The sequence below is a fragment of the Pyrus communis genome, chromosome 3, assembly GCF_963583255.1.
Source record: "Pyrus communis chromosome 3, drPyrComm1.1, whole genome shotgun sequence".
Lineage (NCBI taxonomy): Eukaryota > Viridiplantae > Streptophyta > Magnoliopsida > Rosales > Rosaceae > Pyrus > Pyrus communis.
Genome location: NC_084805.1, coordinates 29,992,585 through 30,019,800, shown reverse-complemented (window position 1 = coordinate 30,019,800; position 27,216 = coordinate 29,992,585). Strand labels below are relative to the sequence as shown.

Below are 27,216 nucleotides of genomic sequence, written 5' to 3'. Positions count from 1 at the left end.
CTCAAAAAACACTAAAATACTTCTTGCAAGAAGTACATATATGTTTCTTCTTCAAAATCAATTTCCCTGAACATTTTCAAACAAGCCTATAGTAATTATTTAATTTACTACAACAAAACGTTATTAGTCATGTTGGTTATAACGTCCAAGTTTAAATTCTCCTTTTTAACAATATTTCAAGCTAATGATTATTTAGCTTAAGAAAGGTTAAAACTTTGATTATTAACCTCAAACCATCTCTTACATGCCCATGAAGAATGCAATCTCTCAAAAGTACTCAACTAAAAATAAACTGCAACAATCAAATATTAATCTCTATCAATTGTAGGGATTTCTGAATTTCTTCAGGAGCTCAGGTATGTCATAGCCAAGCATGTCATCCACAGCTTGAATCATTTTCGGCTTCAACTTGTCAAATTTATCGATGCTGTAGCCACCCAACACCTCCCGAAAGTGCTCCACGTCTGGAAAGTCGCCAGCCGGTAAATGGAAGTCCCTCTGAACCTGTTTTTTTTGGAAAAATTAACCAGAGTAAGCATGCCTCCAAAGATACAGATTTAAAGATCGAAGAGTGCTGTTTAAGAATCGATAAACCTTTGCAAATTCTTCTTCGAGGTTATCGATGAGTTTTCGCTGAGCCTTAGATTTTCCCATCACAGCAGGCATCTCTTTCTTCAGATGACTCATTATGTAGGCATGAATTTTAGCAGCTCTAGCACGTTTTACAAATTCATTGATCTGCAACATACGAAGTAATAGATTTTGGGATTCAAACGCAATGCGCGCAAGAAGAGCAACCAAGCCTTCTTTCGTATATCAACCAAAACAAAATCAAGAAAGATCGAAATGGGAAGCATATAATCCTACCCGGCGATCACATGCTTTCTTCGGTATATCAACCAGATCGGATAGGAGGTCATCTTGTTCTTTTTCAAACAGTTCTTTACCGATAGGGCCAACAAGTCCTTCATTGACAGGCTTATCATTGAATGAGCTGCAAAGCCATGAAGAAATACCAATATTCGATCAAGATCAATTACACATCGAAAACAATCCCAAAGAATTGACAAATTGGAAAAAAGAAAGCCTACCCGATATAAACACGCACAACCTCCGGAGTATTCAAAACTTTTCCAAGCGACCACATCAATGCCCCATAAACTCTCATCAGCTTCAGTGTGTAAACGAAAAGTTAATAACTTGAAATTTGCTTTCAACAAAAGTATAATGAATGCAATATAAAATAGAGGTGCATCTCACTTGTTGAGTATCAACTTGATCAGCTTTATTCAAGACCACTCGAATCTTGTCATCATGACCACGTAGAGATGAAATAACACGCTTAAACTCGTCGCTGATGTCGAGCTTATGAGGATCAAACAGAAGAAGAATGACATCACATTTTGCTGCAAACCATGATATAGCACCAGTGAAATCGTAGCTCCTTTGTGTTCGTTGCTTTTCTCCAGATAGAACTCCAGGGGTGTCCACAAATGTAATTTCATCTAGCAACTATAACAAAAAAAAAGAAAGGTTAAAACACTCCAAGAGGAAGACTATGGTGACATAATCAACGGAAATGCTATACAAATAGAGGATTATAAAAATTTCAAAACTCACTGGATGTGGCATTTGTGAACACTCAAATTTTGACAAAAATGCGCCTCCAAAAGTTGTTAGACCACTGAAAGGCATGTCTGCATGAACAGCTATAGTATTTCCAGGAATACTCCTCTCATCAGGTCCAGACTGAGAATCGAATTGTGATTGACAATTAGAAATTACCAAAAAAATTTAACATACAATATAAAATTCAGAGTGTACAAAGAAATAATGATAAACTTGATAGACTTTTAGAAGGAAACCAGGTGGTTAGCAATTATACCATCACTACAACGAATCTATCTGTAGTAGGTTCTGGTCCAATGTGAGCTCCTGTTCCAACAAGCGAATGTTAAGCCCTTCAATGCTAAGGTTGCCAATTATTCATTTCAAAAATAAAATAGAGATACCTTAACCAACCTGGATAGTCGCATCGTAACAAATGTTTAATAAATGTTGTTTTCCCTGTTGAATACTGACCCAAAAGCATGACCATGGGTTTAGCATCAAAATCACTATTAGTCTGCAAAGAAATAAATCAGCCATATGTTTAGCAAATGTACTATCTAAACGAAACAGTGCAAAGAAGAGCAAAAGGATATTTGATTCCCCAACACACTATGAAGAATAAAGAGGTGAACTATACATCCAAAAACATATAGAAAATCCACTCACCAACGATGGAGAGGCAAAATCGTTGAAACGATATGCAAGTTCCAAAGGCTTTAGTTTCTCATTGTACAATCTCTTCAAGCCATCAACGATAGAAGTCACAGCATTAGGAGGGAGCTGAAGAAAAATGTTAAAATAGTCAGCCAATAAGGAAGGAGAACATATCCCTCCATAAATATGTAAAAACAGTTTGATCTATAGATGACAAAAAAGATAATATGTAATATTCGATGAATTAGAATACAGAAGAAACTAACTCCTTTCAATCAAATAAGTAAAGAAACTCGTTAAGGAGATTGTTTAATTCATGAAAAAACATACGACGAGTATAAAAATACAGCAGTAATCAATTGCACAATGGACATCTGGTCTTACTTTCTTTGCTGATTTTGAACCAAACCGCTGAACTGATGGTTGAAATTGAGCAGTTTCTACATCATTGCCAAGGAAGACATTCAGTACAAGATTATAACAAGTACATTCCCATAAAAGTTGGATCGATTTTCTAACCATTTACTTCAACTCCATATGTTGTTAAACTCTTGGTTTTCTGTCAGTACAGAATCGAGAAAATAGTAAGTGAAAGTCACAATGTATGATATAAAATCAAAAGGGAGGTAAAAGGAAGACACTCACAGCTATCAAATCATCCAAACCTTCTATAACTGGAGGTTTAATGTTTTCCCAGTCAACTGCAATTGAACATGAATAACTTGAGGAACAAAATCAATGAGACCTAGATAAAATGTATATGTTGGTTCTTCCATATTTACGAAAACAGAAAATACAATATTAAATGGAGATTCTTGCCTGCGGTTTTGAGGACGTCTGGGCTTAGTTCATGTTCTTGTGCCAAGGAAATCATCTACCAAATTCAACCACACATGAGGGTAAGATTCTATTACAATTCTCAATAGCTAATAAAGCATACACTAATCAAGAAATATATCCCAAAAATCATGCACAACCTGCATTGCAGTAACGAACTCCGAAAACCCCAAGAATCCCTGCCGTTTCGTGTCAGCAATCGCCCAAACCTTGAATGATAAATGAGAAAACAAAAGGTGAGTTCCAAACAATCATACCTAATCCCAAACACAATCAAATTAACTTCCAATCATATCGATCTGAGGGCAAAACCATACAATCATACTTTCCTAGTCGAACATAATAGTTTCGGTACTATTTACGGAAGAGAGAAAAGCATTTTCATTTCTCACAACCAAAACCACTTTTGACTGTGATTGACACCATATATAGAAGTGCTTCTGAGCACCAGTAATGTGCTTTCAAATAAGTATTTAGACTTTTATAAAAATTTCAAAGTGTTTTTACCAAAAGCACTTATGAGCAAAAGTGACTTCTACATAAGCAATCCCTATAAATAAAGAAAACTATGAGCCTGCTATCGCAAAAGAATGAAAACCTGCTTGAGTTCTTCTCGAGAAAGCTTCGACATGGCGAAGAACTTGGTGGCTTCGTTTCCAGTAATACGGCCATCGCCATCTAACAATCAGAGCAATACGATTAACAGGCAACCGATCAGAAGTTCAAAACCAAACTTTTAATCAAAAATTTGCGAAAGAAAAAGAGGAAAACATATTTCACCGGAATCAACCAAGTTGAACCACTCCTGGTAAATCTTCTGATGCTCTTTCGGGCACACACCGGTCCGACCCGATCCAATCTCCATTCGGACGAAAACAGGAGGAACTTCACTCAGAAATTTGAAAACCAGAGAGAGAGAGAGGGAGAGGGAGAGAGAGAGTGTGAGTGAATTTTCTCTGTTTTCGTAACAGCTTTTGGCGCTTGGGTTTTTATTTCCAAGGCAATGGCAAACGGCGTCGCATTGGGGTCGTGGGGGGCCAGGGTCGCTGTGGAGCGACACGCATGATTTTGATTGACTTTTAACGGTTGGGCGATGTGAAAATCATGGTGATGGAGCTGGATATTGAAAGTGGGCCCCATCGGGGCTCGACGGGATATAATCGGGCCGTTGGGGTAATGGAGCACAATATGAGATGATGGGGCCTCTTGTAGGGCATTCTGACCTACCATAATTTTGAATTTGGGTAACGACGAACAATAACATAATTTGAAGTTTTGAACTTTAATTTCGAGCGCCATTTAATTTCGATTACTTTTTATTTTGTTGGATAATAATTTTTCAAAACAACATCAATAAAAATTTATCTCACTAAATCGGGTTGATTGTATAATTTTTAAAACGTTAATGCAGCGTCAAATATTTCTTTAGATCGAAGTACTTCATGTTTTAAAAAAAAAACTTTGAATAGCAACTCTACTGTAAACAAACTCGATTCAAATATACTTCCATTAATTCTTCCAACAAAAAAAAAAAAAAATACTTACATTAACAAAATAGAATGCAAGAAATTCTTTATCAACATAAATATTAGGCACATGAAATCATAACATAACCAAAGAAAATTAAACACATAACAATCAGGAATAATTGTTGCATAAAAAATGAACAATTACTAATTACTCAGTAACGACAACGAAATTTTCATTAAAAAAAAGAAAAAAATAATAAACTGTCCGGTCTCAGAGAAACTAGAGAATAATTGAGTTTCTTTATCTTGCCATAAAAGGACCAAAGCATGATCATCTCAATGTCATTGCCCTATTTACTTGAAAATATGCAGCACCAACTCTGCGCAAGAACATAAGGAAAATTTATGTATTAACAGTAATTTGTCGATGAAATTTTAAACTGTCGAGAACATGTAATTACGATACTTTGTTTGGCCGCAAAATTACCTTTGATTTGGAAGGCGATTTTCCACTTTTATTTGCGCTGTTGAGATTGTTGCGTGCTTGCTGAGGCACATTTGGGAACTTTGATGCAGTTTTCTTTTCTTCTTTCACTCGTTCAAATATGTAAGTAAAACCTTCACCAGATTGGGGATCTTCTTCATCCCAATCCCCAAATTTGGGTATTGAAGCTACTCTAGTATGCTGTCACATTACAAATCTTGCATACTTTAGCAAAGAATTCTATGTAAGTGGGACGATCACAATTTACGAGCTATAATATAACAGTTGAAGATAAGTACTATGTTACATAAAAAGAAGGCATAACATTAGTAAATTGATATGTGTTTTATGACATTAACGGATTGATAACACCATTTGACGGTGACAAGGTTTTATCAATCCGTTACTGTAGAGAGAAAAATGAAGAGAACTTACAGTATCGTGTTGAATATGATTACTGGACTGATGAGTGCTACTGCCAGTACTTTTAGGCTTGCTCTGGGAATTGGAAGCGCTATGACTACGATCACTTCCTGATGAAGCCAAGCTACTTTTTCTATCAGATCTCTCACGGTGGTGTCTCGGTTGTTGCTGCAAGAGCGAATAATCAGAGTTGCTCCTTTCGCTGCCAGACTCCGATGTGTAACTCTTGCGGCTCCCTCCAGAAACCCTATGCTCATGCGCACGGTGGCTATTGTCTCCTTCAGTTTGGCGTACTTTTTCGCTTGAGGTTCGTGGTTTGCTGCTCGAACTCGTGGATATGTAAGCAGGTTGTGCGGCGGAGGACTTGAGCATGCTCTTGAAGGCCTCTGGGTTGTCTTCGGGATCATTTGGATTTCCCTTCACTCCATTTTTACGAGCACTTTCAAAACATGCAGTGTATGATATGTTGTCACTGTCCCAGTCCCCAAACTTTGGGACATGGGGTTTTTTCTGCAACAAATTAATCTTTTTAATATTGTTTCTTACAACAACAAAAATCTTCCACGAGGACTTCCATGAATCGAGATGACATTGTAATTATATTCTGGACAATTCGCCCAACGTTATATAAGAAGTTAAAACACATGATAGTGTGTGATTTGCATCGTCAACAGCGATGGCGTTGTAAATAAGTTTTCAAATTATACTCATATAAAGAATCAAGGAAACTTGACTAAAATGATAAAACTTTATATCACAATTGTTGAACTACTAGTCAAAAAATTAAAGATCCAACGACATAAAAATCAAGGGATCTTGACTAAAATGATAAAACATTATATCACAATTGTTGAACTACTAGTCAAAATTAAAGATCAAACGACACAAAAACCAAATATCAACAAATTAATAATCAATGACTGACCAAATATAGCAATCAAATATTGACAAGACACTGAAACTGATCACTTTACAATTGAGATTTGAAAATTGATCATTTTAGACAATTTCCTAAAAATGAAATTCAATATGATTTTAGTCAAACATTGGATAGTATCAAAGATTTTCTAATTAGGATCAATCAACAAAGATTGTCAGCATTTATCAATTCAAAAACCGCCTTTACGGTATGAATTAATCTAATATATGGCCCTAAAATCATAATATATATATATATATATACACACACAAATCATGATCAATTTCTTCAAAAATGAAAAAATACAGTTAGTAGCTATAAGGCAAAATTGTAATACTGAATAAAGTATAATATACAGTAAGAATTTCAATACTAAAAACAGAAATAACTTACGGCCATAATATCAGGTGAATAAATTGTGCAAAAATAAGTCCTTAAGAAGAAGAGGAACAACAACAAGTGGAGGGGAAGACGAAAACTATAGAAGAAGGGTGATTGATCCGATTACTTGTTGTTTTCAGAGAATATATCCCGTACGCGTTTCGAGCACCAAGAAAATTGGGGGACATGGACGTGCCTTAGAAAATTGCCGATCCGATGGTTACAAAGTTTGCTAAGCGTGTAAACCTTTTCAAAGCCTCGACAAACGGTGTATTTGTTTGCTAGCTTATACTATAAGTTCAATTTATTCATAAAAAAAAGCTCCTATAGGTGATTTTTATTTTTTTATTTTAACAAAAAACAAAAGAAAACAAACGAGAACAAGAAAACAAGCATATGTATGCCATGGTTGCCATGAAAGTGGAGGTTCTTCGTCCTCTTGCGCATGTTCTCTTCAATTCCGAATTTTCACACAAAATTGTATAAATTCTAGAACGTCATTATGCTCGATTTGCACAAGTACTCCTCTGTTTTGGTTTTGGAATTTCCACACAAGTTAAACATTATTCCAAAGTTGTTTTTCATTTCACTATATACATATATATTTGTGTAAAATTCCCATGAACAGAGTTTTTATGGGGAAATTACACAAATATAGTACATTACGAACATGAATATTATATAGTAAAGAAGAACAAAATAAGCAAAATTATTTGGCTTAATTAAAAGGACTCCTAAAGCAAGATATCAAATAATCAGGATTTAAAAATACAGAAGACAAAACCAAAAACCTGCTTAATGTCGACAGAAGAATTGCAGTTTGTTTGTTGATCATCCATTCTAATCCAACACAAAAAATAAGAAAAACGTTTCCTTCTAATTAATTAATTGAAGGGATAAAAAATGGTAAAATGCAACTGATCATCATCAAAGGATCATAAAGAGAGAGCAGTAAATGAGAGTATACCTATAGGGACATGTGTTTTTTCTTATTTATTACTCTTCTAAGCGAGCTCATATACAAGTCGAAAAACCTGGAGTGTGTGCGGGAAAAAAAATGGGAACATATGGAAACTAGGCGATGCAGAAATTATTGCATGTTTATATGATTGCTTGTTCATATGTACGATGTTGGATATAATTAATACAGAAATAATACACAGATGCATGATTCCTTTTATATAATATTAGATACGGCACATTATTAACATTACCTTAATTACTAGGTGACACCCCTACAAGGAAACATGCATTAACCTTGGAACCCAATATATTTCAGTTGTTCATGAATTAGAGATTGATGATCATCCTTGTGGTATCTCAGATTAAACTCTCTAAATGCTTCGTATAGAGGAAGACACGAACCCAGGATTTTGTTTAATTTGGTTTGTCTTCCTCGTTAGCTGGAAAATCAACTCCTAAACAATTTGTTTGCTGACTTAAAAATTCAAGTACGAATAGATAGGATCGATGGTGATTAAATAGTAGACAATCGAATTCCCAATAGCCAGTAGAAGGACGCCTTTGACCACACAGTTTTTATAATGCACTGGTTCCAACTTCCAAACACGTTCTTACGCAAACATACAGAAGAAATATATTCACGCGGTCCATTCAATAGTAGAAGATAGAGCTGCGTTATAATCCTGAACCCCTTACTTTCAGGCCTGTTTAGTTTTGGATTTTAATGGAAAAGAACCATGCTTCCAGCGCAGGTCTGGTTTGTTTATTTCCAGCCATTAGAAAGCGTTTTAACAGCAAAGAAAACATTTCTTCTCAGATAGGGTAAAAGCTAGCTAAACATATAAAACGCTCTCAACTGGAAATTAGCTGGTTGTTGTTTTGTATAATTATATGCATAATTTGTCGAAAATGGCCAAAGAATAATATTTTGAACCCAATAATTTTTTTATTTATTTAAACAAATGATATTATTTACACTAAAATAGAGGATGTGGGTTTAGCCTCACAAGCTAGCAATAGTGTGGTTCAAATTCGCCTTTGGCGAAAATCGAACCTAAAACCTCTCATTTACAAGTATTAAGTGAAACCATAATTGAACCTAATACCTCTTACTTACATAGTTTACAAAATATGATTTAAATAGATGGTATTCCTAGCATTCCTGGCAATTGTGGTTTCACACATTTTTAAACCTGTTTTTCTTTTGGTGAGGTTTTTAATTTAAAGTAAAAGAAATCTGTGTAAGAAGGGAGAAAAAAGTATAGCTCCTTAAGAAGGAGAAAAGCACATGAGCAACCAAAAAGCTGCTTCCAACTTCCCTATAATAGAGCATGCAATTCATGGTCCAAGCCACACCCAAATCTTCAAGTCTCTGCTTATCCAAGTAAATTAGTCAATTATAATCAACATTTCCTTTTGTTTGCTTACTTTGTTTGAAAGTGGAGATGAAAATGATGTCTGCGTTGGTTTTTGGGTTAATGGTTATAGTTGTCAACCAAGCAAGTCCTGCATATGGCCACATCACATGCCGACAGGCCTTGATGGATTTGAAGCCCTGTGAGGCATACGTGAAGGGGTCCGGCCCTGGGACTCCTCCGATTAGTTGCTGCCATGGTTTGAAAACTGTTTTAACTGCTGCTAACATCAGTGAATCTCAGATTAAACTCTCTAAATGCTTCAAGAAAGCAATTGCTGGAATGCAACTCAGACTTGACAGAATCATGCAGCTTCCTCATTTATGCCATGTATCCCCTCCCGTTACTCTCGACCCCAAAATTGATTCCGAATCGTAAGCACTCTCTTTCTCACTCATTTATTGTTTAAGCTATAATCCACACATCAAAAAAGTCATCTTGCACCCGTTCATGGTGAAAAAGAACACAATGACTACTTTAGAGTGATAACAACACTTTGTTAAGATTTTTGTTCATAATTTGACACTGGTTAATGTGTTTTTAATTACTATTGTGACGTGCAGAATTCCTCAAGTCTGAAGGGCGTGCACGCAAAACCACAGATGTTATAAATAAGACTTGGAGAAGGATTAGCTAAACCACATATGTTTTGTGATGTGTTTTTATTAAGTGGTTGATTACTATTTGTGCATCCAAAATATGCATTACAAAGCACTTGTGGGGAAATAGAATGCTATCTTTCTCTAATTTCCTTTCTTATTTCTTCATTTTCCTAAATCTATGCTCCAACTAATTAACAGTTAAGCTTTGCGGTTATAAAATTTAACATGCATTCCCAGAAACACGATGACTTCCTAACAACAAAATTACCCACCAAGACTTGAAAGAATTCCCAACTTCACTACCAAGCCTTTTAACAAATTGCTCCACATTATAAGTTTAGAGAACAATACTCACGGATTATTAGTTCAATGACTAAAGCTCCAATTGGAACAAAGTTTAAGGACCATTGCTCCAATTTTTTTTTTTATATGGAATCGTTCATGCTCAAAACAGGGAGGTGAACAAAAACTTGTATGGTTTACCCTTGGCGGGTATGGGATATAAAGCTAAACTACGGATACAAGTATTTAAGTGGTTCATCCTTAAAAATGGGCTATGTCTCCTATAGTGGTTTGATATATATGTGATGTGGATTCCAAGAGAGCTCTATAATAGTGTAATATAATTTTCTTTTCGTGAATCTGACAGCTTATAAGTGGTGTTCGGTCTCTTTATATAGGCCTATACGAGCCTCAAAAGTCCTGGGCTCTTAATTCTCTCATTGCCCTAGACACGACCTATAAGCTATTCCTCTATTATTCACTCCATATGTGGAGAAGATGCGGTATTCGCTCAGAGTTACTTGCACAGTTTCTTGGGTCGACGCGAATCTAGCGTCCTGCTCATTCAAAAGTGGTTGGAAAGCACTTTAGCCTGGCGCGCTAGACCTCTCTTCATAAACTTCTTTGGCCGTTGATGGCCAATGCGTGGCTAGGAGTTGATGTCTAGGCAAACCTGTCTTTGGAGCTCCATGTCAAAAAGTTGTCAAGCCTGCCACCTAGCTCAAGCGATCAGAAAGTACTTTAAGTTTTGCACTTGTCTCTTATTGTCAGTGGACAATCTTGGGTTGTGGGATGTCGTCTTTCGTTCTTGTGGTGGTGCTTTGTCATCTAGATTCCTTGGGCTGGCTTGCAAATCTAACGTGTTGACCTTCTCGTCCTTCAGTGGGCACTCTTCAAACCCATTTTATTAGGCCCAACCAACAACTATATTCTAAAATGATTATGCATTAACATAAATATTAACTTTCTTCATGGTACATATCTGGCACATTGGTCAAATTTTGAAGGCCAACATCATCCAATAAATGTCGTTCATGCATTTGACTTGAGTGTCATCAAACATACACGTGATGAGGCGTGTGTATGAAAGTTTTGTCTCACATCGTAAACTAAGTTTTGAAACTTTATAGAGCTTATAAAGAGTTGGGTTGGAAAAAAGTTGAGTTTTCATCATAAAACCAATTAGTAATGTGGGAAGTAGTCAACCTCTTATAAGCCTTTGCAAAGTTTCTTTTTTTATCGATGTAGGACTCTTTTACCTTCACATCCTCATAAGGCCACTAGCCACTCCCCGTATTGTGACACTCCTAATAATGATATTCAATGTCAGTGTAATAATCTTAAGTTATTGATATATAGTATCTGTCATAACTCATAAACTTGACCTGCATAGTACGTAATGTGAGTTGGTGTTAGCCCAGTGTTTCTAAGGAGGAAGACAAACGAACCCGGGATTGTTCAAGTTGGTCTTTCTTCTTTGTTAGCTGGAAAATCAAAGTTTCACCAATTTTTTGCTGCCTAATTACATCCTGAAATATTAAGTACGAATTGATAGTAGTGATTAAATGTTATTTTCTCTGGCTGAGAATTGGATTCAAATATTAGACATGCCTTTGGGTGTAGCTTTTGTTTTGTACTGATCGAACACAATGCATGCACTGGTTCCAATACTGAAACACGTTGTTTTTGCGCAAACAAACACAAGAAATTCACCACGCTTTCCTACAAACAGTAGAAGACTAGACCTGCGTTTTAATCCTGAACGGCTTAATTTCAAGCCTGTTAGTTTTGAATTTTAATGGAATACAAGCATGCTTTCAGCAATGTTGAGGTTTGTATTTATTTCTGGCCTATAACTCTAAGGGCGTTTTATACCAGCATAGAAAACGTTTCTTCTCCATATATGTAAAAACCAGCTATATAGATACATAACCCTCTGAACTCCCAACTGGAAAACTAGCTGTTGTTTTGTTTATATGCAGAAATTGTCGGAAATACCCCCCTAATCCAAACTCCACAATCTACATGAATAATCTTTTGAACCCAAAAATAAACTTAACAAGATAAAAGAATTAAATTACAATTATCCATCAAGATACGAATTTTGCTAGATTTTGATCATTGTGTAGATTTTTAATATTAATTGTTTGGGCAACTTTTATCTGCTTTAGTATTGCCTATTTCTTATTGTTTTACACAAATATTTAGGGTCGAGGCTTCAAATTCAAGAAAAAATGCTTTTAATCAACTGGCGCCTATGGTTTTACATAGTTTTAAACCTGTTTTTCTTTTGGTCTGACATGGTTTACACTTTTAAGTAAAAATTAGCTGTTTAGAAAAAAATTCTCTTAAAAAGGAGAAATTTTTTTGACTGCACCTCTACACATTAAATGAGCTACCAAAAAGCAGCCCGCGACTCCACTATAAATAGAGCATGCAGTTCATGCTCCAAGCCACACCCAAAGCTTCAAGTCTTTTGCATATCCAAGCAAATTATAATCACTATTTGCCTTATTTTTGTGTTCCAAAAGAAAATGGAGATGAAATTGGTGATCCTTATCGGGTTGATGGTTATGGTTCTGAACCATGCAAGTCCTGCAAATGGCGATATCACATGCCAAGAGGCCTTGATGGATTTGATGCCATGTAAGGCATACTTGACGGGGTCCGGCCCCGGGACTCCTCCGATTACTTGTTGCATTGGTGTGAAAACCGTTTATGATGCGGCTACCACCAGAGAGTGTCGGAGGAACCTCTGTGAATGCTTCAAGAAAGCAGCTGCTGGCATTCCGATCAACCCTGACAGACTCAGGCAGCTTCCTGACTTCTGCCATGTGTCCCTTCCCGTTCCTCTCGACCCCAAAATGGACTGTGAAGCGTAAGCACTCTCTCAATTTTTAATTTTTAATTTTTTTATATAAGCTGTTATTAACACTAAAAAAATCGTCTTGCACTCGTCCTTTGACCGAAGAAATAATGAAAATGTGCATGATGACTGTTTTCAAGTGCTGGCTAACAACGATATTCTAGATTTTTTGTTCATACATTGATATGGGCTAATGTGTTTAATTACTATTGTGATGTGCAGAATTCCTCGAGTCTGAAGGGTGTGCGTGCATTGCATGATGCGATAAATAAGACTTAGGAGAAGGATCAGCACAGATGTTTTGTGATGTACAAATAATTAATTAGTGTTTGATTACCTTTCGTACATCCAAAATATGTATTAAAAAGAAATTATGCAAATGGAATTCTACCCTTCTCCGAATTTCCTTTTCGTCTCCAATTACAATAATTAACAATTAATCTTTAAGGCTATAAAATTTGGCCATAAAATTTTGGAACCAATACTTAGTAAAACATACAGGTAAATTCTAAAAAATCACATAACTAGTGTTTCTTGCACATAACACTTCAAGTGCTTTTGGAATAAAATAACATTTTCTAAAAGTGTTTTCGGTAATTTTAAAAGCACTTTTAAACGAGCCTTGTATGAAATTTCTAACAATAAAACTACCCACCAAGCATTTAATAAAATCTCATCTCCACCAGCAGCACAAGGTGAACTGATGTGCTTAGGCTTATTCCGGTAGCAAACAACACAAATGTTGATTGATTGAATCCTAATTTCAAAAATATATAATGACCTCAAATCAAAATCTCTCGATATCATTTTCCATAGAAAAAGTTCAGTGACCCATACACCTACATTGTTTTGGTACCATCCTCAATGGCAATGGGTGCATCAAACACCCAGCGTCTTGTTCAGCAGCCATAGCAGAAGAGCCAGTTGAATTGCAAAAATGGAGTGAAGCCACATTCGATCCACCGTGAATCCGAAAACTGTTATCCCTGCTCTATTGTTCTCCAAATATGTCACTGCAAAAAACAGACCACAAGTTAATGGCTACAAACTCAAATGGTAAAAATAATTTTATAAAGTGATCTGTTACTACTAACCTAGAGACTGTCTTTTCTGGAACGAGATTGTTTGACTGTAAATTGGTACTAACTTCGTGTTGTCCAAATCGTCATCTTCTACACCTTCTTCATCTTCCGATTCCATGTCGACACCAAAAGGAAACGCCGGAGTTGAAGAAATCGGAGCCATCGGAGTCTCAGTTTCTGTGTAATCAAAAGAGTGTAATGTGGCGCACACATGCCACTTTGTAGCAAGGCCGGTAATTGACTGTGCCTTGTGTGTTATTTTGGTTGCACTTCTCAAGCAAATGAAAAGGCTAGTCACTAGGCTAATGGAACATAACTGCACAAAATAAAAAGAATTGACGGGTTAGAATTTGGACAGGTTCAGAGTTCGATTCTTTCCAATGTAACAAATAGAGTTGAATTGAAAATTACCGCCAGCTCCCCGGCCTTGGAGATGTTGACATGAGCACTAGACCTTGTTACCAACACCAGAGAAGTGAGCTGACTTGCTGTAACCATGATCAGAGAAAACAATATGAATATGCGAAACCGATGGCTCATTGACCGGAGGTTCCGTCTGATCTTGAGGTGTTCCATCAAGATCAACTCGACCTCGGTCTCCTCTTGGAAAACTTGTGCAAAATTTTGTAGTCTAAGTATTTGAAGATGGCAAACGAGCCGGAACAGAACACAAACGAGGAAGAAAATTGTGGTTCGATAGAGCCATGAAATCAGCTCCAACATGCACAAAATGCTGTTGCTCAAATAGATGTTGCCGTAGTACGGCAATTCGCTTGCTCCCGAGACGTACCACCATATTTTGTAGACACACTCTAATACAAAACAGGGGATGACGATCAAGCAAAGGAGCTTCATCGAATTCTGCAATACCAGATACCAGATTCGAGATTAGAGATCAAAGTTTCAATAACTTTAGCTGGAGCGAGATTCATATCGACGCAATATTGATAACTATAAATCTAAGTATTTACTATCAATAAAAAATCACAATGTTAGGGGTGATCTCAAGCCAACAAGGCTCCTCGCTTTGCAAGAGTTGGGAAGAACATCTATACATACGTGTTAAATTGGGATTTACCTGGAAGTGTTGTTTGTATCCATGGCGAACTTTCTCGCTTGATTCATATAACCTGTCAAGGAAGAGAAACTTTCTTAAACCGTATCTGTGAGTCCAGATAGAGAGGCTGACGAATGCGAGCACCGAGAACAAGGAAAGCGAAAGTTGGGAGACAACATGGTAAGGGCGGCTGTGATTGGCATCGCAGTCCGAGCAGGCAAGGAGAAAGTGAGACACGAGTGGTACACCAATGGCTAAGACGAAGAAGACGGACCATGAAAGTCCGGTCCTCCATATGCTGGACTGATCCACGAACACCCATTTGAGGCATACTCCGAAGCTCTTGAATTCACTTCCTTCGCGGCCAAAGTAGTCTGAGCTATTGGCTCTTTGTTTTGCGATCATTTGTTCATCCATGGTTTGGAAGTCAAAAGCAGAAACAGAGGAAAACGTAAAAGCAAGACCCTAAATAAGTTCAAAACTCAAGTTAGGCCAATTGGTCAGGTTAGAACTCGGACCTAAATAAGTCTGTCTAATTGTATCGAGTTGAATTTCTCGTATACTAGAGTAGTTCAGATTATTGTTTTACTGGATTCGGACCGATAATTTTAAACTAAATAATTTAACTTAAAAATTGTCAGATCTACTTGAATCAAGGTGCACAAGACAAGTGTTTAACATCTTTGATTAAGATAATGTTTAATGTTCTTAATCATGAGATCATGATGCACCACGTTACAGTATGAATAATTTGGGCAACCAATTTTTTTACGTCTTTTTGGGGTTTTGGTTGATTGAATTAGGAGCATATCTGTACACGTGTAAAAGGAGGTGAGGACCATAAGGTTTAAAGAAAGCTACCATTCAGAATTTCAGATTGATCCATGATTTGCATTGCCATTTTGCAGTGGTCATCTCTCTATTAGTTATTTACATTAAGGTAAGAGAACACGAAAGGTCACGAGTTTGAATCATAGAAATAACTTTTTTGCAGCGTATTTAGGATAAACGTTCTTCCCTACTCTCGCAAAGCGAGAAACCTTATTAACTTAGGGTAGCTCAAAGTAAGAAAACACGAGAGGAAGCGCCATTTTCCTAATACTTGTGACGGACATTCTGTACTCGGGAAAAACCGCTCTAACCAAAAAGCACTTGCATGTGCTTGTTCAAAGAACACAAAATTTTTTTTAATATGATTTTATCGCCGCATGAATTTTTATATAAGATTATCGCCGTGCTTCTGATAAAAGCGATTACAAAACTTAATTAAGCTTTTTCAAAGGGGAATTTTAGTAAACGACCGACCATAACATGCAAGAGCTGCTATATTTTTAATGGGTGTGTGTTATCCACATACCCCATTTTACTTCTCACACACCCCTTATTAGTTTATGTCATTTGATATTCTTCAATTCATTCGATCCGATGATAGAAAATTAAAAAATTATGTGGGAAGTAAAAAATGATGTGTAGATCGCACACCCTATTTTCAATAAGTAGTTATGTGTACACCCAATTTTATCTCTGGACGCACAATTTATTTTCACACATTTCTTTTGTACATCCAAAATAATTTACTAAACTTCTAAATATACTATTCTTTTACTTTTTTATGAATTTATTTTTTACAGGCCACCCATTTTTTATTTTCTTTGGACGCCCATATTCCTTGTATTAATTATGAAGGCTTTCTCTTTGATTTTACTATAAAATTCAACAGTCACGAAGTTCTTCAGTCGATTGGTTACATAAAGAAGTTAGAAACGCGCTCAACGCAACATCAACAAATTTTACTCCTTGGCTGAGCTCGACCGACGAGTTGGCACGCCTCGTATTCAATCGAATGATGTAGTTAGCTTATTAGTTACTCGGCCTGTGCGCCACGTAAGCTTTGTAATTTTTAGAGTAACAATGTCCAAGGAAAATAATTGTTTATCTTAAGAAATCATTAATTACCTTGTGGTCATTTTATATACTGGTATACAATTTTTTTTTAAATAAAGTTAATGAATGCCTAGAAACAAAATTTAAGTGTACAAAGAACCACTAATTTTCAATTCATAGTGAAGAAGCCCAATTCAAGCCCAAGGGTGATCAAAGCAAGAAAGACCAAAAGCCCAACAGTCCAGTAGCAACTGGTGATAAAAGCAGCCACGTCCACGAAAAAATGAATACAAAATTCAAGTGTAGACAAATGTCTGTCATTTGTGTCGTGTTTCTAGAAAGCACCAAGTAAAAATGCAGTCGGCCATGAAGAAGAATCTTCGCCGAATCATTTTGCTAAGATTTCTAGGATTAAATGATCTAATTCGCTTATCGTATGTTGTATGTTCAAATCAACAATAGTTGCATGCTGCCCTCCCCACATTTCCTACAACACGACACAATATTTGATGCTATTTTTCACACTCCCTCTCCCTCCCTTTGGCGGTTGACTATTTCCCTTCACACCAACAGACGAATCGAAAAACCAAATTCCAATTTTGATTTCCACTTTCTTTTGGGGGTTTGAATTCTCTGCAAAATTCGTCGAGAATGGTGGCGGCGACTCTGTCTTCGACGGTGTTTGCATTCTCCGCCTCCCGCCCTTCTTCTCTCGGAGCAAGTAGGAGCTTGAAGAATTCAGCCTTTTCATCCCGGAATCGTTTTCCTCACAATCCCATTTCAGCTCGTCCGTCGATTTCCAGGTATATCTGTTTTCCACCGCTTTATGGGTTAAAAAAAATTGATTCTTTAATGTTGCCAACTTGCAATTTGTGAGAAAACCTTAAATTTTGGTGTTTGTGATTTATGGGTTATTTTTGTAATCGGATTCTGAATTCAAATTTGTGGACTTTTTAATAATTTGATAAATAAAATTTGGTATTTGGTATTGAAATTCGTATAGAGTTCGAGCAACTATTCTGCAAGAAGATGAAGAGAAAGTGGTAGTGGAGGAGTCCTTTGAGTTCAAGGCTTCAACCTTCGATGAATTGAAAGCAAGCAGTGAGAATCCCCCAGAGAATTCGTCTTCAAGTGCTTTTGAGAGCTGGGTTATCAAGTGTGAACAAACCTTCAACATCTTCCTTACGGTAAATCATAACTCTTGTTAAATTAATCGTTTTACTGTGCTTGCCTAGCTCCAATGTCGATTTTTCGAAGAAATGTTATATCATTTGGTAGCTTTTTTTATTCATTCAGCGCACCTACCGAATGTGAAACACAGATTGCAGTTTGTTACCTTCTTGTTGAATATTCAGGATGATCCTAGCACTTTAGTATTAAGATGTCGTCCTAGTTGATTTATTATACGCTTGATTTGATATCACTTTTGGGAAGTTTAGGAGCTTTTGTCTTTGGCGGTTGTTATTGATGTTAGATTTTAATTCAGTTCTACTAATCATTCCAGGATACAGTGATAAAGGTACTTGATACTCTGTACCGGGACCGAGATTATGCAAGGTTCTTCGTACTGGAAACTATTGCAAGGGTTCCTTACTTCGGTGAGTGCTACTACGCCAATTTTAGTAAATATTGCAAGGGTTCCGTACTTCGTATTTATAAAAATATGCAAAGAAATTCCTTTTCAAGCAAGATGAATTTAAGCATTCAAATGATTGAGGACAACTCACATTTGAAGGCAGTGCATATTTATTGTTACGTTAGTCAAGAAAATGTACAGCCAAATCATGCATGCCCTCACATACTTCAAAATTTGACCGTATCATCTATTATAATTATGATTTGGTCTGGTATATGGAGTGCCTTCGTGTCATCATCTTCTGGAGGTCAAGATGATAATGATTGATTTCATGGAAGGGTGTGCCATTACATTCCTTTTAATTTTCTCTCAAATTGTGCATTTTACCCTTTTAGGAATATGTTAATCCATTCTAATGACCATTGTGGATCAGTGCGTTCTTCAGTAGTTGTGTTCCTAATATCTACTCTGGTTTCTAGTTGCGAGTTTTAAGTCGTGTCTTTGTGGTAAATCTTTGACAGCCTTTATGTCTGTTCTGCACATGTATGAGAGTTTTGGCTGGTGGAGAAGAGCAGATTATCTGAAGGTGCATTTTGCTGAGAGCTGGAATGAGATGCACCATTTGCTTATCATGGAAGTAAGGATCTTCTTTGTGTAATAACATAATATTATCTAATATCTACATGTTTTGCTTGATATAATTAATAGAATATGGATCTAATTGCAGGAATTGGGGGGAAATGCTTGGTGGTTTGACCGCTTTCTTGCTCAGCACATTGCAGTCTTCTATTATTTTATGACAGCCTTTATGTATTTAATAAGCCCAAGGATGGCATGTAAGTATGAGCATCTAGTTTTTAATGTACTATAATTCTTCTGCTTTTGTTGCCTCACTTGCATTCGAGCGTTGTGTTGGTGCATTATCCTTATTGGTTGCAAACTTACAAGAACTTCCTCTCCATCTAAACCAAATGATTACGGAGTATATGGCTGACTTCGTTAAAAGATTACATTCTAATCTCTACTTTCCGAATCCCTTGTTGCACTGAGTAGTCTTCTATTGATTGCATTTTTGTGTTCATCTTCATTATGTGACTGAATCGAAGGGCATTGTAGAATAGGTAACCAGAAAATTAGCCAGCCTAGCGTTTATGTTAAAAGGCATTTTCATATATTTTGTTTGATCACTATTGCAGATCACTTCTCTGAATGCGTAGAGAGCCATGCATTTTCAACCTACGACAAGTTTATCAAGGCCCGAGGAGGTACGATTTAGAGTTTTTCAGGACTTGATGCCTTAAGACCAAGTAGGTTGAATCACAAAAAAGGTGTTTGTTGGATCACATCGAATATTCTAAGCATGTAACGGCCAAGTGATGATCTTAATCAATCAGTTGTAAAATGCTCTGTCTTACACTGACCTCGAATACAAATTCACTTAACCTGATGTGGTATTTTCTTCTGTTGTAGAGGATTTGAAAAAGATGCCTGCTCCTGAGGTTGCTGTGAAATACTACACTAGCGGTGACATGTACTTATTTGGTAAGTTTTGTCTGTTTTTCAGTCTTTGTTTGTATCCTGAAAGGCAACAACGAAGACTTAACATTCCCCCCAAATTTTATGCAGATGAATTTCAAACTTCAAGACCTCCCAATTCTCGAAGGCCAAAAATAGGCAAGTCTTCAGATTCTGATTTTCTAATGTCAGTTCATACATCGACATGCCTATGAGTTTGCTCAATTTTAGACTTTGTTTTAGAATCCTGTTGAAACTATGACGTCTCTTTTCCGCTATATAAATAGTTGGGACGGGACCAGTCTCAGGAACCTAAAATAGTCTTGCACAGCTTTGTACTAACATAAGCGGGAATAAGTTCAGAATGATGGTATGACCTAATTTGCATTGTGTTTTTGACAAATGTTCCATTTTCAGAGAATTTGTACGACACATTTCTGAACATAAGAGATGATGAAGCTGAACACTGTAAGACAATGAAGGCCTGCCAGACTCATGGGAACCTCTCGTCTCCTCACGCACGCACGGAAGACTCCTTAGACGATGACTCTACCTGCGTCGTTCCTCAAACAGATTGTGAAGGTATTGCAGATTGCATAAAGAAATCCGTCACAACAACGCCAGCAAAGTGATGATTACTCGATACAAGAGGAGAAAACAGGAAAATTAGGTACAATTAGTGAATGGTAAAAGAAATTTGTATACAGAAGAATGATATAGTATAGATCTAAATTACAAAAGAAGTATAAGAAGAAGACATGGATGTGGTGTTCTTTCCCATTTCTTTGACGTTTTTGCCGGGGCTTTCGGTTTTAATGTACAACATGCTCATGTAGGAAACACTTTCGGAGATTAGAGTGTTGACTAAAAATCCAGTTCTTCCTGGTTACTTCTTAAAAAAAAAACACTGAAAAATTGCTTTTACGACTTAGAAGCGTGTCCTAAAACGCCTTTAGCTATTTCAGAAGTAATCCGAGGACGTATCTAAAATCGTTAACATGTGGTAACCCAAACCGAGCATCTTCTTTTTAAGAAAACTAATGAAAATAATTTGAAAATTTTGAATTTTAATTAAAATGATAAAAATGTATGGTAAGTAAATAGTATTAGAAGTTATTTTTCAAAATAAAAATATCATTTTTGTTAAAAATAAACAATACTGAATTGAAAGTGTTTCGTTAAAACTTCCTCTGTACAAGTGCATCCTTCAACTAGATTGCGTTGGATTGTCGCCAACCGCCTGGGTCCGGCTGCATTTAAAACCACAGAAAATATCTAACAGCAGCGTCATCATCCCATCACTAGCAGCGAACTCGGGTCCACATCCATGGGCCATTTTTGCCAAGAAAAGAAATCGAACCGTCGAACTGTCTTCTTGATTGATGACCAAACCGGCTCGCACTATAGCCTATAGGCTATCCTATTCTCTCATCATTCAATATTATGGCTATTTATCTACTTAGAAAAACGTATTAAAATTATTCTGATTCTCGTTTTGTTATGTTAATTACATGTGTAATAACAATTTAGTTGTTGAAAGGGTTAGAAAATAAAGCGAACATGCGCCTACTTTACAGGTTTATCGTTTACCATAAATTAAAACTCTTTATTTAGTAAAGCGATAATTTTAACGAGTTAGTTAATTGTTAGAAGGAAAAAATTGGTAAAAATCCACGAATTAACCTGCATAAAGAATACGCAAATTCATTCTATTAATTTTGACACAAAGGATACTACTTAAATTGATTTAAACTATAAAAATTAGTGGTTCGAACTTGGTGGTACCAGGGAGAAAAATAGATGTAAACCTTCACTGTCCTTTCTTCTTGACCTTTTCTTTCTCTTTGAATGAGAGATCTTTCTATCTATAATATAGTTCGATACATTAAATACAATAATACAATTGATCGGATACTTGAAATTTTTTTAACAATTATATTTTGATACTTGTATACTAAATTGCGTTCTCGGCATATTGAAAACTTTATCCGTTCGGTGGAAGATTCCATTTTATTAATAAGTGGTAGTTAGTTTCTGATACACCAGCTTTTAAATTAGTATGTCGTGTTCAATTTTCGATCGTCCCTCCCAAATTAAAAAAAATGAAATAAAATAAAACAAAAAATAATTACCCGCCTAACGTGCGCAGTTATCGCCCTCAGAAACTCTTCAAGTCAAATGGTCTACTCACGCACGCTTCACCCAGACGAGACACACACAGTCTTCAATTCTCTCTCTACTCTTTCTCTCACTACAGTCTTAAATTCTATTTCAGTCCCTACAATGGGAGAGAGCTCAATGGGTGGTGCGCTGGTCCCCACCGTGAAATCCGAACACTTCACGGACTCCGCCGCCGAAACGGCGCCGTTTGACGACGAGCCGGACAAGGACATGACGTGTCCGATATGCATGCAGATCATCAGAGACGCCTTCCTCACCGCCTGCGGCCATAGTTTTTGCCACGTCTGCATTTCAACTCACCTCCGCATCAAGAGCGATTGCCCTTGCTGCGCTAGCTCCCTCACCCCGGCCAGCATTTTCCCCAATTTCTTGCTCGACAAGGTTCGTTCTTTTACCGCTTTTTTCAGCTTTGGATTTGGACGTGTTTTGGTGTTTGGTTGCCGAGAAAGTGCGCGAAAGTTTGTAGCTTTTCATTGGAATTTGCAGTTGCTGAAAAATGCTTTGGATTCTCGGATGGCGAAGAATGCATCTCCGTTTGAACTTCTTAGTCGGGAATTGAACAAGGTCAGTATCAGGGCCCGTTTGAAAATGCTTTTCTAGAAAGCACTTCTACTCATAATTGCTTTTATTTCAACAAGAACGTCGAAATATTTAATAAATTGTAACTTTTTCAGTAAAATCTTATTAGAAACGTTTTGGTTATTCGAAAGCGCTTTTAGCTAAAAGCACTTCCAAGCCTTAGTCATGTTTGTCACGATTAATCGAAATTTTGTATCCTTATTGACTTAATCTTGCTTAATTAACTCAAGTGGTTTCGAAATTTTACTGCTACCAAGTTATTGTGTTCGAATCCCCTACCCCAATATCACTTGTATCGAAAAAGGGAAAGAAAAAAATGGTCGTATTTACTTGAATGACTTATTCTTGGCAATCTTAGACAGGGCTGCGAGATTTCGATCAAAGAGCTGGACGGCCTTTTGTCCTTGCTTGAAGAGAAGAGGAGAAAAATGGAGCTACAAGAAGCCGAGAAAAGCATGGACATCATGCTTAGCTTCTTACATTGTCTGAGAAGGCAAAAGCTTCAAGAGCTCAATGAGGTTCCAATTATAATAGGTTTTTGGTTTTACTGTTTTAGTTTTCTAATTGTTTTGTTTTTGGCACGGGGATTGGTTATGTTGTTCTGTTTCCCTCTGCAGTTAGAAGCCGATCTCAGGTACATCGAGGAGGACATTACTGCCGTTGAGAGGCATAGACTAGAACTATGCAGCTGGGAACAGGAGAGGTCCGCAAAGCTGAGAATGCTTGTTCCCGGTGATCAGCATGGCAACGGCATTGCCTGCAGCACGCAATATGTGCAAGACTGGATGAGTTCTTTCAACCTACAGAACAAGAGAGCTGATGTAAACGGGCAATCAAGCTCCAAGTTGCTCCAACTGAAGGATGCTTATGGAAGGTCTGAAATGCAGTGTGTTACAACACCAGGAGCACTATCACTAGCAAGAAAAAGGCGTGTCCATTCGCAGGTTAGTAATCTTGCAAAGTGACTTTTGTTCTGTTTGTTGTCGGCTTAATTGATCCAAGGATTGTTTGCATGTTCTGGTTATGTTAAGGCTTTCTAAATATTGTACTTTTCCTTTTCCTTGCTGTGCAACTTGCAACAGTTTAATGATCTACAAGAGTGCTACTTGCAAAAGCGACGAAATTGGAACAGACAGGAAGAGGACACAAACGCCATGGACATAGAAGGTTACAATCCAGGCCTTGAAGATTTTCAATCTGTGTTTGCAAGCTTTACACAATACAGGTATAAACTTCTGAAGTATCATTTCAAACTTCTTTTAGGGAATCCTATCTTGGTATAGTCACTCATACCTGTTTGGTTGCTTGAAACAGTCGATTGAGAGTCATTGCTGAACTGAGTCACGGTGATCTTTTTCACTCTGCTAATATTGTGTCAAGGTGATTTTAAATACCGACTCTCATGCACCGTTTTTTGTAAAAATTGGATGACTCCCTTTCATTAGGGGCTGCTAGCTTGTGACCTATCATGCCATTTGGTTACTACAACTTGCGAATTGTGTGTGAAAATTTCAATCAAATCTGTTGGCATTTGAGATTCCCATTATACTTGCTGCAGTATAGAATTTGATCGTGATGAAGAGCTCTTTGCTACTGCTGGAGTTTCACGGTGCATCAAGGTTTTTGAATTTTCCTCGGTAAGCATTGGACAGATACCTCGCAGCTGTAAAATGTCGGTAACTTTTAGTCTTTTATTAAACTGGATAATGTTCCAGGGCCAATGTTGAGTGATGACTCAATCTATTGCTTCCAAGTGCTACTGATGAAATCTAGTTGATCTTTAATTAAAAGTAGTTTGTTATAGTTTAATATGCAAGGGTACCTTCCTTGATTTTTTATTTTACTTTAAGATAACTATTGATTTTTCTCATAAGACAATGCTTTCACTACAGTTTAGTGTATACTATATATACTCGTCAACTTTTGCTACACTTTAGTTAATTGACTAGTTAAGAAGTTCTAATGTGATTACTTTCAGCTGGTTAACGAACCAACCGATATCCACTGTCCTATTGTGGAGATATCCTCACGATCCAAACTTAGTTGCTTGAGCTGGAATATGTACACTAAAAACCATATTGCTAGTAGCGACTACGAGGGGATAGTAACTGTTTGGGATGTAAATACTCGTCAGGTAGTGAAAGATTGTCATTAAAATATTTGCCAATCTACACACCTCTGCTGCCCCAGCCACATTTGTTCACATACTATATAACAAGGCTCTTCTCTTACCAGAGTATGATGGAATATGAGGAGCATGAAAAGCGAGCTTGGAGCGTTGATTTTTCATGCACCGATCCTTCAATGCTTGTGTCCGGAAGTGATGACTGCAAGGTATTCAAGATGGAGTAAAGTTCATTCTGGAAAATCCGTGAAGAATATGACATTTCAGTGCTCTTGCCAACCCCATATGAAATTCTCATGTGGCCCATATTAAATTGCTTATAAGCAGTCTCATCATGTGTTTTCAGGTCAAAATTTGGTGCACAAAGCAAGAAGTAAGTGTTCTTAACATCGACATGAAGGCAAATATATGTTCTGTCAAGTATAATCCTGGATCCAGCTTTTTCGTGGCAGTATGTTTCTGTTCTTCAGAATTCCAAATTTCTAACCTTCACCATATTTCGAGCGTTTACAGTTGATTCCTTTTGTTTCATTCCATTCCATTGGTGATTAAACAAAACTAGTATGTATTGTCTTGCCCTAATCCACTTAGTAATTTTGCAGGTTGGCTCTGCTGACCATCACATTCATTATTATGACTTGAGAAACATCAGCCAACCACTGCACCTGTTCCGTGGGCATAGAAAAGCTGTTTCGTATGTAAAATTCTTGTCTAACAACGAACTTGCTTCTGCATCCACTGACAGCACACTGCGGTTGTGGGACGTAAAGGAAAACTTGCCTGTGAGTTATCTTCTTATGACACGTTAGATTTCTATACACATTATGATACTTTCATGAATTTAGAAACAAAGTCTGAGGTAATTTTGTTTTCACTTTGACAGTTGTGCATGTACAGAGGCCACATGAACGAGAAGAACTTTGTAGGTCTTGCGGTAAATAATGAATACATTGCTTGCGGCAGCGAGACAAATGAACTATTCGTATACCACAAGGTAAAGAAATTTACACGTGAACAAGTTAAAACCCCACACACATTACAATTCCTCATAAGATGCATTGTTAGTACACGGATTAGTGCCATAGTTGTAAAGTAGTATTCCTGATGTTACACTGCTTTGTGAGGCATCTTGTTATAAATTATACTTGGCACCAACATTAGTTGATTCAGTTTTGATGATTACTTGCAGGCTATCTCGAAACCTATGACTTGGCACAGATTTGGCTCTTCGGATTTAGGCGATAATGATGACGATCCAGGACCATACTTTATCAGTGCGGTATGTTGGAAGAAGGATAGCCCTATGATATTGACTGCAAACAGTCAAGGAACGATTAAAGTGCTCGTACTTGCAGCCTGAGTATCAGTAATCAAGTAAAGTTTTAAGGTATTTGATAACCCCAACTTGAATCGCTACAATTCGTAAGAACATTGTATATCGATGCAGCTTACTACACATCAAGCTAGCTTTTCTGTTTTTAAGCCCTGATGAAATCTTTTAGTTATGGTTTCACACTGAATATCAAAAAGTACAGAGATATATTAAAATTACAGATGGCCGTCTTCTTTATTATGTTTACTCAAACTGTCACTGTGGAACACATCGTTCAGTTTCTTTTAAAAGTTTCTCCCTTTCAGAGCTCGTTTGGAAATGTTTTCAGACCGATGTTGTGTCAATGTGATTTGAACTGTACAGAAGCTTCTCAGTCCAGTTGGAAAGTACAGAAGCTAAAAAGAAGGATGCCCAATTGCCAATGAATGAGTAAGGTAGGAGGATGGAACGTGGTGTGGTACCCAACAAACAGCCCATGTGTCGAGCATAATTGCAACAAGATCAGCCCGTCTTTATCAGGAGAGCAACTTGCATCGATGGAGATATGTACCCTCATGTTTCTATGTCACTCATATTAGGTGGTGAGTATACATAGAGAGAGAGAGAGAGAGAGAGAGAGAGATTTACACGTTACAAACAAGTACAAAACCCCTCGACAAGTGAACAGGTGTACATAGAGAGAGAGAGAGAGAGAGAGATATTTACACGTTACAAACAAGTACAAAACCTCTCGACAAGTGACAAGGTGTAGTAGACCTCAAAATGCCAAATGTGTCACCCGTCGAGCCGTTACGTACTTGTCAATAAACAGACTCCTTTCTAATGAAGAATTCTATAGTCCGACAGTCTAACCGCGTAGCTCATTAGGACACGCACAAAACACCTAGGTCTCCTGTATTGGAGAAAGACTTCTATAGCACAATTATTTCGTCACTATACTCATCGCATTCCATCAAAGTTGCTCTGCCTCTATTGGTT

General features: G+C 37.0%; 7 protein-coding genes across 10 annotated transcripts; 4 read left to right on the top strand and 3 right to left on the bottom strand.

Annotated features, from left to right (window-relative positions):
* Window positions 1–197: 197 nt before the first annotated feature.
* LOC137730274 (EH domain-containing protein 2-like) lies at window positions 198–4,048 on the bottom strand. The gene is made up of 16 exons (XM_068469335.1): window positions 3,883–4,048; window positions 3,701–3,780; window positions 3,243–3,311; window positions 3,085–3,139; window positions 2,911–2,966; window positions 2,785–2,824; window positions 2,650–2,705; window positions 2,278–2,391; window positions 2,023–2,125; window positions 1,886–1,935; window positions 1,621–1,749; window positions 1,261–1,512; window positions 1,092–1,171; window positions 868–994; window positions 595–738; window positions 198–504 (listed from the first exon to the last, which is right to left on the bottom strand). Exons 1-16 carry the CDS (start codon window positions 3,965–3,967, stop codon window positions 319–321), a joined length of 1,626 nt encoding a protein of 541 aa, XP_068325436.1. The 5' UTR covers window positions 3,968–4,048; the 3' UTR covers window positions 198–318.
* Window positions 4,049–4,921: 873 nt separating this feature from the next.
* LOC137728635 (RPM1-interacting protein 4-like) lies at window positions 4,922–6,796 on the bottom strand. The gene is made up of 4 exons (XM_068467366.1): window positions 6,791–6,796; window positions 5,491–5,988; window positions 5,059–5,256; window positions 4,922–4,951 (listed from the first exon to the last, which is right to left on the bottom strand). The coding sequence occupies exons 1-4, from the start codon at window positions 6,794–6,796 to the stop codon at window positions 4,922–4,924; spliced, it is 732 nt and encodes a 243-aa protein (XP_068323467.1).
* Window positions 6,797–9,195: 2,399 nt separating this feature from the next.
* On the top strand, window positions 9,196–9,735 carry LOC137728634 (non-specific lipid-transfer protein 4.2-like). Its single transcript, XM_068467364.1, has 2 exons — window positions 9,196–9,530; window positions 9,720–9,735. Exons 1-2 carry the CDS (start codon window positions 9,196–9,198, stop codon window positions 9,733–9,735), a joined length of 351 nt encoding a protein of 116 aa, XP_068323465.1.
* Window positions 9,736–12,574: 2,839 nt separating this feature from the next.
* Window positions 12,575–13,144, top strand: LOC137728633 (non-specific lipid-transfer protein 1-like). The gene is made up of 2 exons (XM_068467363.1): window positions 12,575–12,918; window positions 13,129–13,144. The coding sequence occupies exons 1-2, from the start codon at window positions 12,575–12,577 to the stop codon at window positions 13,142–13,144; spliced, it is 360 nt and encodes a 119-aa protein (XP_068323464.1).
* A 549-nt stretch (window positions 13,145–13,693) lies between these two features.
* LOC137730273 (uncharacterized) lies at window positions 13,694–15,490 on the bottom strand. Its single transcript, XM_068469333.1, has 4 exons — window positions 15,067–15,490; window positions 14,400–14,849; window positions 14,001–14,304; window positions 13,694–13,919 (listed from the first exon to the last, which is right to left on the bottom strand). Exons 1-4 carry the CDS (start codon window positions 15,460–15,462, stop codon window positions 13,786–13,788), a joined length of 1,284 nt encoding a protein of 427 aa, XP_068325434.1. The 5' UTR covers window positions 15,463–15,490; the 3' UTR covers window positions 13,694–13,785.
* A 1,774-nt stretch (window positions 15,491–17,264) lies between these two features.
* LOC137730272 (ubiquinol oxidase 4, chloroplastic/chromoplastic) lies at window positions 17,265–20,891 on the top strand. The gene is made up of 9 exons (XM_068469332.1): window positions 17,265–17,732; window positions 17,933–18,116; window positions 18,434–18,527; window positions 19,027–19,142; window positions 19,233–19,341; window positions 19,702–19,770; window positions 19,976–20,047; window positions 20,132–20,179; window positions 20,438–20,891. Exons 1-9 carry the CDS (start codon window positions 17,581–17,583, stop codon window positions 20,650–20,652), a joined length of 1,059 nt encoding a protein of 352 aa, XP_068325433.1. The 5' UTR covers window positions 17,265–17,580; the 3' UTR covers window positions 20,653–20,891.
* Window positions 20,892–22,190: 1,299 nt separating this feature from the next.
* On the top strand, window positions 22,191–26,873 carry LOC137730270 (E3 ubiquitin-protein ligase COP1-like). 4 transcript variants are annotated; one of them, XM_068469330.1, is made up of 14 exons: window positions 22,192–22,582; window positions 22,688–22,765; window positions 23,143–23,298; window positions 23,398–23,724; window positions 23,863–24,005; window positions 24,095–24,160; window positions 24,339–24,417; window positions 24,759–24,914; window positions 25,016–25,114; window positions 25,252–25,356; window positions 25,508–25,687; window positions 25,789–25,899; window positions 26,095–26,292; window positions 26,544–26,873. In XM_068469330.1, exons 1-13 carry the CDS (start codon window positions 22,199–22,201, stop codon window positions 26,263–26,265), a joined length of 2,055 nt encoding a protein of 684 aa, XP_068325431.1. In that variant the 5' UTR covers window positions 22,192–22,198; the 3' UTR covers window positions 26,266–26,292; window positions 26,544–26,873. The 4 variants fall into 4 exon arrangements, with proteins under 4 accessions (XP_068325432.1, XP_068325431.1, XP_068325430.1 ...); XM_068469329.1 differs by having other exon boundaries at window positions 26,602–26,872; XM_068469328.1 differs by lacking the exon at window positions 26,544–26,873 and having other exon boundaries at window positions 26,095–26,456.
* Window positions 26,874–27,216: the final 343 nt, after the last annotated feature.